This window comes from Setaria viridis, chromosome 2 (genome assembly GCF_005286985.2).
Source record: "Setaria viridis chromosome 2, Setaria_viridis_v4.0, whole genome shotgun sequence".
NCBI lineage: Eukaryota > Viridiplantae > Streptophyta > Magnoliopsida > Poales > Poaceae > Setaria > Setaria viridis.
The window spans coordinates 20117673-20128951 of NC_048264.2; the positions used below are offsets into that span (position 1 = coordinate 20117673).

General features: G+C 39.5%; 1 protein-coding gene across 2 annotated transcripts; it reads left to right on the forward strand.

The window, feature by feature from the left end:
* The first annotated feature begins 261 nt into the window (after positions 1 to 261).
* Positions 262 to 6215, forward strand: LOC117844965 (uncharacterized). Of its 2 annotated transcripts, none has more exons than XM_034725826.2 (13): positions 262 to 447; positions 1643 to 2053; positions 2719 to 2965; positions 3359 to 3471; positions 3701 to 3780; positions 3925 to 4066; positions 4151 to 4231; positions 4329 to 4433; positions 4576 to 4758; positions 4935 to 5027; positions 5462 to 5601; positions 5674 to 5740; positions 5834 to 6215. In XM_034725826.2, the coding sequence occupies exons 2-13, from the start codon at positions 1661 to 1663 to the stop codon at positions 5951 to 5953; spliced, it is 1764 nt and encodes a 587-aa protein (XP_034581717.1). In that variant the 5' UTR covers positions 262 to 447; positions 1643 to 1660; the 3' UTR covers positions 5954 to 6215. The 2 variants fall into 2 exon arrangements, with proteins under 2 accessions (XP_034581717.1, XP_034581718.1); XM_034725827.2 differs by having other exon boundaries at positions 5846 to 6215.
* Positions 6216 to 11279: the final 5064 nt, after the last annotated feature.

An 11279-nucleotide genomic window follows, 5' to 3' on the forward strand; every position in this document is an offset into this window, starting at 1 on the left:
GCTTATGCGATTAGTTTTATAATTAGTCTAATTGTTATCAAATTCAACGTCACCCGAGTTCATACCTCCAAACACCCTCTTTGTTTAGCCCAATAATTTTTTGAAAGTAGCCCAATATAGCCCAATATACTTTGATCCAACAACAAAACACAGGCAGCTGTTTTCAATGAGTGGACCCGACATTCCGACGGCGGCGCTCCGCCCCGGCCCACACTAACCCATTCTCCCGAGTCCCGTGCACCCCCGACCTGCGCCATCTTCTTCCATCCACTGCCTCCCCGTCCGTTTCGATCCCCATCCCCACGTCGCATTCCGCAACCCCGTAACACCTCCCCCTCCCTCTCCCTCCATCTGCGGCGACGCCCCTCCTTCGCCTCCCCCCTCTCCGACCGCCCCCGCCGGCGCATCCGCCGCCGCAGAAGCCCGATCCGACCCCCGCGAGGCAAGGTGAGATCCGCCGCTCCTCTCTCACCCGCGTCTACCGCTAGATCTGCTTCTCGCGTTCCACCACCCCACCGATCGCCGCGCCCAGGTCCTCGATCCAGGAGCTGGCGCCGCATATCGGGGGCTCGGGCGGCCTTCGCGCGGTTCCGGGTGGCTCCACAGCCAGATCTGTGTTGTTTTAGTTCTATTGCGCTGGTTTTGGAGAGATTGCGGGAGTTTCTGGTTCGCCCTGGTTTGGGTTCTCGTTGATTGGGAGATCTAGGCTTCTTGTGCGGAGGTGGATTTGGTTGCCGGGTAGGTGGGATGCGCGGTACGGTTGGTTATTTAGTTAGGTATCTTTATTTGGATCGATGCTCGTTGTGTGTTGTAGATGAGTAGATCGCCTTGTGGGTCTGTTATCCGTCTCATTATGGGTGCATCTGCTATCCATCTCGTATCAAAATTCTCTCGTTTGTTCAGAAATGTAAATACACAATTGTGTAGGTGAATAATGTGGTTACATAAATCCGATTTCAGAAACAACAGTCAACTTAAACTTTTGCCACATAGAATTTGTCTTTCATACTGCTTGAATGAGAAGAAAAAGGAACCATAGAAGTTGAAAGCCATAAAAACTTTGGGAGACATCATGACCAGATCTATTCATGCCAAATATTTATTTTTTCTGGAGCATTTGCCTGCCCCCGATTCAATTCATCAGAATGTTCAGATGGCAAAAGGATAATTTTTCTTTCACCTGAAATCATATTTAGTAGACAATAAATAGGTATCTTTGTATGACATTTGTAGCAGGTCAACAAAAATTGTTGTATAGCTGCTGACTGAAACATATACCATTTTTAATTAGGTAGTTGAGTCTCACTTTCCTTGCATGGTGTCATGAAATGTTTGATCCTTCAAATTAATTGTGCTGTTCTGCTAGGGAACATGAATTGATTACTTATATCTGGACCAAGTCTATCACAGTAGCATTCTTATGTTGTTCATGCAAGTCGCTCCCAAGGATTTCCTTAATTGTAAATTTGTAAAATCTTTAATTATGTTATTAGAGATTTTGTTGATTATTCTTATTCAAACATGTCTTTCTAATTTGCTTTTATTTGTTTATTATGCAACCAAAGTTATGATAAATTTCTTTTTTATTTGTTAGTGATTTTAGAATCATAAAGTCTTAATGTTTCCTCATTTACAAATTTAGGAATCCTTGATAAACCTGATGGCGATGATTGATGAGCCTCTGTATCCAATTGCTGTACTGATTGACGAGCTTAAGAATGAGGATATTCAATTGCGTCTAAACTCCATCAGAAGACTTTCCACAATTGCACGGGCGCTTGGGGAAGAACGAACTAGAAAGGAACTGATCCCTTTTCTTAGTGAAAACAATGACGATGAAGATGAGGTGCTTCTTGCAATGGCTGAGGAATTGGGTGTGTTCATTCCTTATGTTGGGGGTGTAGAGCATGCTCATGTTTTGCTTCCACCATTGGAGACATTGTGTACGGTGGAGGAAACTTGTGTCCGCGATAAGGCAGTTGAATCTCTGTGCCGTATTGGTGCACAGATGAAGGAAAGTGACATTGTGGACTGGTTCATTCCAGTAGTAAAGGTAAGAGGTTCACAAGTAGCAGAAAGTTCTTTCTTTATTATCGTTCTATATAAATATGCTGCCATTGTTACTGCATTTATTTGTGGCCGTATTTGTTGGCTCAAACCATCAACATTATATTTCCTGCCACTATTTATTTAATTTTCCTTTATTTTCTTTACATGTCTAGCAAACTGCTCAAGTGTAGCTCTTGTGTTTCCCAGTTGCCATGCTTTAGTAATTTTAGTATGTGCTGTATTGGTAGGCTTCAACAATTTGTTAGACCTAAACTACAGAGGCTTGCATCACTTTTCTACATGCTGTCAGTGCTTCAGTTTCCAAACCATGTGCACTATCAACTGATAGTTTCTGATAGTGTAGTTTTGCAAGTTTGTTCTTCAAAGGTTGAATTATATATACAAAACATTGATTTTGAGGCATCATTGCTGAGCAGATGCTATGTAATCACATGTTGTGATACCGCTTCCATGATAGTTCTCTATGTGATCTCTTATTTATGCAGATTTTCACTCTAATATGATTTTAACATTTTTTGTGAACCTTCAGTGATCATTATTAGAAATAATCTGTGGATGCTAAATTTTGTTGTTGTTGTTGTTGTTATATCATGTTTGGCTAGTACCTATGTCCATGAATTAAAATTGTCCATGTTTTCCTCTGTTTAGAGGCTAGCAGCAGGTGAGTGGTTTACAGCTCGGGTATCATCCTGTGGTCTTTTCCACATAGCCTATCCAAGTGCGCCGGACCAATTGAAAACAGAATTGAGGACTATCTATGGTCAGTTATGTCAGGATGATATGCCTATGGTCAGAAGAGCAGCTGCATCAAATCTTGGAAAGTTTGCAGCCACAGTTGAACAAAGTCATTTGAAGACAGAAATAATGTCAATATTTGATGATTTAACCCAAGATGGTACTTTTTAATCCATGCTTTAACGAATTATTTGTGTTGCTTCATTCACTTCACCACTCAGTGGTTATGTCTTGTTAGTTCTCTACCTTGTTTGAAATAACTGTATGCGTTTACACATGTTTCTCTTCATAATGTTTGCTTATGCTTCTTTGACTGTCCTTGGGACCTGAAACATGCCTCTTTAAAAAATGAGTTAAAATCTCAAGCATTTTTTATGCTTGAATATGTTGAAGTCAGAATTTACTCCGAAATGTGCACTGCACCACATCTTATGTATACCAATATTTTAAAAGTTTATTCTGGGGTGAATCAATGAGTTAGTGGATGCGCTTGTCGTATGCATTTTGGACATCATTGGAACAATGTATAAACTTTATGGTCTTTATTTTTCAGATCAAGATTCAGTGCGTTTGTTGGCTGTTGAAGGCTGTGCTGCTCTTGGTAAATTGTTGGAACCGCAAGATTGTGTGGCACATATTCTCCCAGTCATTGTCAATTTCTCCCAGGTACATTGCTCCCATGTTGCACCCATACATCTTGCAAGCAATTGCAATATTGCAAGTAATTTGTGTACCTAGTCTGAATATGTTATTGGAAGACACATTTGTGATCCTCCAGTGGTTGATAATTTATCAGAATTGCCTCTTTAGATTGTTACTTGTTGCAGTTCAATGCATCACCACTGATATATATGCTACATGCGTAATGCTTATAGTTGCTTTGTTCCTTTGATAGGATAAATCCTGGCGTGTTCGTTATATGGTCGCCAATCAATTGTATGAGCTCTGTGAGGCTGTTGGCCCTGAGCCTACAAGGTATTATGTTTCTTCCTTGCAAGAAGCAAGATAGCTTAATTTAACATTCTATTGTAGTATAGTAAAATATATGTAGTAAATTCTTCCATATCATGTAAACCCATAACCTTTCAAGTGGATTGATTATATATTTTTTGGTAATAGAGCTGATTTGGTGCCTGCATATGTTCGTCTCCTTCGTGACAATGAGGCTGAAGTGCGGATAGCAGCTGCTGGAAAAGTTACTAAGTTCTGTCGCATATTAAGTCCACAGCTTGCCATCCAACATATTCTTCCATGTGTTAAGGTTGGGGCAAAGAAGTTATTGGACATCATTTTGTTACTTTTTTTTTCTTCTCAGCAAACTGACTCATGCCAACTGCATTTACAGGAATTGTCATCAGATTCGTCCCAGCATGTTCGTTCAGCTTTGGCTTCAGTCATTATGGGAATGGCTCCTGTATTGGGAAAGGTGGTGTCGGTGATGAAAACATATGTTTCTAGATTATGCTGTAGACAAACTGTTGGCAGTCCATAAAAAGCTGATCTTCATTTCTGGTTTTTGACAGGATGCTACCATCGAACAACTTCTTCCTATTTTTCTTTCTTTATTGAAGGATGAATTTCCTGATGTTCGACTCAACATAATCAGCAAACTTGATCAAGTTAACCAGGTCGGTGCCATTTTTTGTTAATGGATTTGGTTTGTCTTTTCCTTTCCACTTTGGAGCTTTAAACTAGCTGCTCTTTTACCAGCTACTAGTGTTCTTATTTCAAATGTTCTGATGATTATTGGAATCTATTTTGATCTTTCAGGTTATTGGAATTGACTTACTCTCTCAATCACTGCTACCGGCCATTGTAGAACTTGCAGAGGATAGGCACTGGAGAGTTCGGCTTGCAATAATTGAGTACATCCCATTGTTAGCAAGTCAGTTAGGTGTCGGGTTTTTTGATGACAAGCTGGGGGCACTCTGCATGCAATGGTTGGAAGATAAGGTTTGTATTATTATGGTTATTGATGTGGTTGGATATCAGAACAGTAATTCCATCGGGATTTGTTTCGAGCATCACTATCTTCTTATATCCTTGACACTTGAGTGCATATAGGACATAGTGATGTATTGACTGATGGTTGGGTCGGTATGATTAATGAACGAAATTTTGAATTTTAGGTCTTCTCAATCAGAGATGCTGCCGCTAACAACTTGAAGCGCCTTGCAGAGGAGTTCGGTCCAGAGTGGGCAATGCAGCATATAATTCCTCAGGTTATTTGTCTACTATCTTAACACCTGATATTTGCATGTTATAATTCCCACAACAACTATGCATAATTCTATGACTTGGGGTTTCCGTGTTTTGTTTGTTTCCTCATGAATGTTGATGCCAATTAGTTAATGTGCAAATGTTTTTCCTCGTGAATGTTTATGATGCCAATTAGTTAGTGTGCAAATGCTATAATCTTTGTAAATGTTAATTAAGCTTGATCATGGCTGTGTGCAAATGTTGTAGCCTTTGTAAATGTTAATTGACTTTTATCATGCCAGACGAAGTAAATTCATTATATCTGAAAGAATTGTCCACCCTCCAAATTTTATACTGCTGCATGTTGGCATCAAACGATGCTAGCTAAACAATTCACTATATTGTGATGGGATGGAATTTCTGCCAGTCTTAAAAACTCACTTGTCTCATTCTCCAGGTGCTGGAGAAGATCAACAATCCGCACTATCTGTATCGCATGACAATTCTGCAAGCTATCTCATTGTTGGCCCCTGTCATGGGTGCAGAAATCACTTGTCAAAAGCTGCTTCCAGTCATCATTAATTCCTCAAAGGACAGGTAGAGTGGCAAGATCATTCAGACAGAAATCTTAACTTTTCAAGGTTTCACTAACACATTCTAAAATTTCAGGGTTCCTAACATCAAGTTCAATGTTGCAAAAGTACTGCAGTCACTTATACCGATCCTTGATCAATCTGTGAGTTCCTACAGTTTTTGCATGATCCTACATTTAAAGTTCTACATTTGAAGTTCCTGTTATTGGGGAATATCATCAATGCTTACTCTGCAGGTTGTGGAGAAGACCGTGAAACCATGCCTTGTTGAGCTCAGCGAGGACCCTGATGTGGATGTAAGATACTACGCAAACCAGGCCCTGCAGGCGTGCGATCAGATGATGGTGTCGAGCTAACTAGTCTGATATAGAGCTTGATTTTTTTTATTCCAATTTTGGAGTATCTGTAATTTGGCCTTTAGATTGAAAAGTTCCTTCTAGCCTCAGTAACAGATCAACACTGCCATGCTGGTAAATGGACGGTCTTGATCCCTTGTTCGTTGTGTTATTAATGTTGTAATTGAGCTAGACAACACGTCGTTATTATTGTGTGTTTACAAGGTAGATTGTAATTTGCTTTCTGATTAGTGGCTTGATGTGCCTAATGTGGCTTCGTTGAGACTTGCACTTTCCAGATTATCTCTTAGAGGGTGTTTGGTGAGGTTTTAAAATTCCCTGTCACATTATCAATGATCAATATTTAGAGAATTAAATATACATTAATTACAAAACCAATTGCGTAGATAGAGACTAATTTGTGAGACAAATTACAAAATCAATTGCATAGATAGAGACTAATTTGCGAGATATATCTATAGTCTAATTAGTCCATGATTTGATAATGTGATGCTACGTTAACTAGTTGCTAATGATTGATTTAGTATGCTAATGATTGATTTAGTATGCTAATGATTGATTTAGATACTAATTAGGAGTATTAAATATACACTAATTACAAAACCATATGCATAGATGGAGACTAATTTGCGAAACAAATCTATACAGTCTAATTAGTCCATGATTTGACAATGTGATGCTACATTAACTATTTGCTAATGATTGATTAATTAGGTTTAATAGATTCATCTCGTAAATTAGTTTCCATCTGTGTAATTAGTTTTATCATTAGCTCATGTTTAGTTTTCATAATTAGCATCCGAATATTTGATGTGACAAGAACTAGACTTTAGGCGATGTTTGGATACGAGGTGCTAAACTTTAGCAGGGTCACATTGGATGTTCGGATGCTAATTAGAAGGACTAAACATGAGCTAATTACAAAACTAATTGCACAGATGGAGTCTAATTCGCGAGATGAATCTATCTATTAAGGCTAATTAATCCATCATTAGCAAAGGCGTCATAGATTCGTCTCGCGAATTAGACTCCATCTGTGCAATTAGTTTTGTAATTAGACTATATTTAATACGTCTAATTAGTATCCGAACATCCGATATGACATGTGCTAAAGTTTAGCACGGTGTTTCCAAACACCCCCTAGTCCATGGAACCGAACATCTTAGGCCATGTACAACTAAAGCTGATAAGCTGATAATGGTACCTATACTTAAAATTTATACATTACGTTTCAAAAAAAAAAATACATCTACCAGCATTTGAGATCTGTGCCGAAGGTATAAATGGCTGAGATTCACGCGCGCAACTGGACACGGGTGCACACAAGCATTAGCTCTGCAGGAGGATGCATGTGATTTACACGTGGCGGTTCGAATGAGAAATGAGCAGCGTTAGTTTAATTTTCAAAGATCAAAAACATTTATCTCTCAAACTGTGTATCCAATTTCAAAACCGTTTGAACTATGATGTTGTTTAGAACTAATACAACAAAATAAGATCCAACATGAATATATTTTAAAATTTTTAAAAAATTCAACATTTTTAGCAAACCATTTCAACATTTTGCATATATTGCTTCAACATTTACATGAAAATGTTGAAATGAGCTTTAAAAATGTTGAACTAGGCTTATAGAAATGTTGAATTTAATATTTCAAAATGTTTACTACTAATTACATACTATTCAACATTTTTACATAAATGTTGAACTATTTTCTTCGAATTGTTGCAGGGTTTTAAAAATTGTTGAATCCAATTACTCAAAATGTTGAAAGAACATTAAACCATCTCAACATTTTGCGTATTGCTTCAACTTTTAGATGAAAATGTTGCAAAATGTTGAAATGGGCTTTAAAAAATGTTGAACCTTAAAGAAATGTTGAATCTAATACATTGAAATGTTCTCTACTAATTATATACTATTCAACATTTTTACATAAATGTTGAACTAGTTTTCCCAAATTGTTGAATAGAGTTTTAAAAATTGTTGAATCTAAATACTCAAAATATTGAAACAAAAAACAACATGTATTAATGAACCTGCGGATGTGCCGGTGATTTTAAACCACAAGCTCCTACAATAACTGGTTGTGCGCGCAAAAGGACAAAATGAATCACATTCATGCAGTAAAAATATATTTCCGCCGGTAGGAAGTTTGTGGGCTGCTTTATTAGATTGTGGTGGGTTGTGCGATGGTTAGTTTCGTGTCTTTCAGAAGCTCCCTAATGGTTCGGTGGCAAACTGGGTTTTTAGGTTTGGGCCTTCATCTGGTTGGCCCAGGTCTGGTGGAAAATTGGTTGAGTTTGGAGGATAGCTGAGATCGGTTTGGGTTAATTTGGTTTAGGTTTCATCAGTCCCTCAATACCTTGCGTCCTTGCCTCTCCGAGGCTCCCATCTTCCCACCTGGCGCTGCCGCCACCACCATGGGGCTTGCCGTCACCGGGCCCCCGTCTGGGTGCTCACGGATCTACTAGGGTCATACCCCACTCTCCACGGCTCACCGCTGCTCGACTTCAGTGCTTCGTCCGACCACCCTGACGTGCAACGGCAGCGACCTAGCAAGATGGTGAGCCCTCAGACCTTCGGCAAGGCAGCAATCTCACTTGAGTGCTACAACCCTCTGCACCTAGGCTCCCTCCGCGAACGACGTCATCCTTGGATAGACAGGTGCCATCTTATCTATAATCGCCCTTGGTGCTGAGGAGATCGACCCGAAACATGAGCAGATCAAAGGAGAATCAAGAGAGATCTCAGAGTAGTTTGGGAAGGAGGATATCCATTCCTTAATGTTTTTTGTTTACTGAATGATGAATCGATGTTGTGTTCAGCTTAAAGAGTTCTCATATAGTCACGCCCACACATTATTACACTAGGATGAAGGCCCCACTTGTCATACTATGATAACTCTACTTTGAAAGCGTACTATTACTTCCCACCTTCTCTCTTCTTCAGTCTATCGCCATTGTTGTTGTTACATCATCCCCTCCTCCAGTGCTTGCTTGACCCCAAGCAAGTGATTCTGGGAAAGACTTGCACAACACATTGTAGTCTTCCTAGGTGGTAGCATCATGTGGCAGATTACTCAACACTTGTGGAACAGCATCATTACCCTTTTTAACAACGCGTCGATGCATAATCTCCAGTGGCTCCATTTTTTCTTTCTCCAGGTCGATGACCTTTGGCAACTCATTGTACAAAGGTGTGTAATTAGGCGTAAATGGTGTGAGTTGTGAAACATGGAACGCTGGATGTAGCTAAGATGTTTATGGGAGTTGAAGCTTGTAAGCTACGGGTCCAATCTTCTCCAGAATTGTATACAATCCAAAATATTTGAATGCCAGTTTTGGGAATGGACGATTGACCACTGAACTTTGAGCATATGGTTGAAGTTTGAGCAAAACTTGTTCCCCCACCTGAAATTGTCGGTTAGTTCTCTGGCAGTCGACTTGGTTCTTGATTCTGTTTTGAGCTGTAGCTAAATTGTGCTTGATAATGTGATTATGTGTTTCTCTTTCAGCCACCCATTTGGCTTCTAACTGGTGTGCAATATCTAATGGATAGGGCATCACTTTCATTGTGGGTTTGTAACCATACTACGCCTTGAATGGTGAGCAACCCAGCGAGGAGCGATGACTGTAATTGTAATTCCAAAATTCAGTCATTGCCAACCAAGATTTCCATTTCGGTGGAGCATTATATACTAAACATCTCAGATACATTTCAAAATATTGGCTGAATCTCTCCGATTGGCCATCTATCCAAGAATGGTAAGTAGTGCTGTGGATCAGTTTGGTATCAGCGGTAGTGAATAATTCCTTCCAAAATAAACTGAGGAATATTTTGTCTCTATCTGATACAATTGTTCTAGGCATGCCATGGAGTTTGTCCACGCTACCAAATACTATTCCGGCCACTTGAGGTGCTGTGAATGGATGGTGTAGTGGTAGAAAGTGAGAATATTTGGTTAATCTATCGACAACCACCAATACGGAGTTGAAGCCTTCAGATCTCGTCAGGACTTCAATGAAGTCCATGGTCAGGTCTTGCCAAGCATCAACTGGTATAGGCAGAGGTTGTAAGAGTCTAGCAGGTTTTATCACCTCATGTTTGGCTTGCTAACAGATAGAGCACTACTTGACAAAATTTGTTATATCTTGTTTTATGCCTTTCTACTTGAATTACTTTTGAACTCTTATAGAAGTCCTTTGAATGCCTGAGTGACCCCCCAAGAGCAGTGTCATGAAAAGAAGAGATTAATTTAGTCCTTAGTGCAGAATTCTCACCAACCCAAATCTGAGAGCCATTTCTTATCAGGTCCTGATGCAGAGAGAATCCTTGCTCATTAGGAGTGTCGATTGCTAGTTGTGAAAGAAGCTGCTGAGCAAATGGATCAGTGACATAAAAATTTATCACTTCTTGTATCCACATGGGCTTTGCTTTAGAAGTAACTTGTGTGACCATCAGATGTGCAACTCTTGATAATGCATCCGTAGCCACATTCTCTTTGCCTTGCTTGTATACAATTTTGAACTGGAGATCCATAAGCCTTGCCATTGCTTTCTTTTGAATCTCAAATCATAAATGTTGATCACCAAGATAAGAGAAGCTCTTGTGATCAGTTTTAATAATAAATTCATTTCTCTGCAAATATTGTCTCCATTTATCCACAGCCATCATTAATGCCAGAAACTCCTTTTCTTATATACATAGGTGTTGGTGTGTAACAGTCGGTGGTTTGCTAAAGAAGGCAACTGGTTTACTTTTTTGCTAAGGACAACACCCACTCCAGAATCACATGCATTAGTTTCCAAAATAAATGGTTCTAAGAAATATGGTAGAGATAGGACATGTGTACTGACCATTGCAGCTTTGAGCTTCTCAAAAGCTTGTTGGGCTTCAGCAGTCCACTGGAATTGCTGTTTTCTCCACAGATTAGTGAGTGGTATTGCAATAATGCCGTAGTGCTTCACCAATTTCCTGTAATAACCAGTGAGTCCCAAAAATCGTCTTAATTAAGTGATAGTTGTTGGTGTTGGCCAATTGCAAATTGCTTCAGTTTTCTTTGGGTCGGTGCCCACTCCTTCTTGATATGATGTGACCCAAGTATTTGAGCTTTTGCTAGGAAAAATTACATTTAGAGCTCTTGAGGTAGAACTGATACTTTTTGAGTGTGGAGAGAACTTCTCTGGGATGCAACAAATGAGTCTCCAATGTTGGGTTGTAGACCAATATATCATCTAAGAATACCATCACAAATTTTCAGAGATAGGGCTGAAGAATGGAGTTGATGAGGTATTGGAATGTTGTTGGAGCATTGCAGAGTCC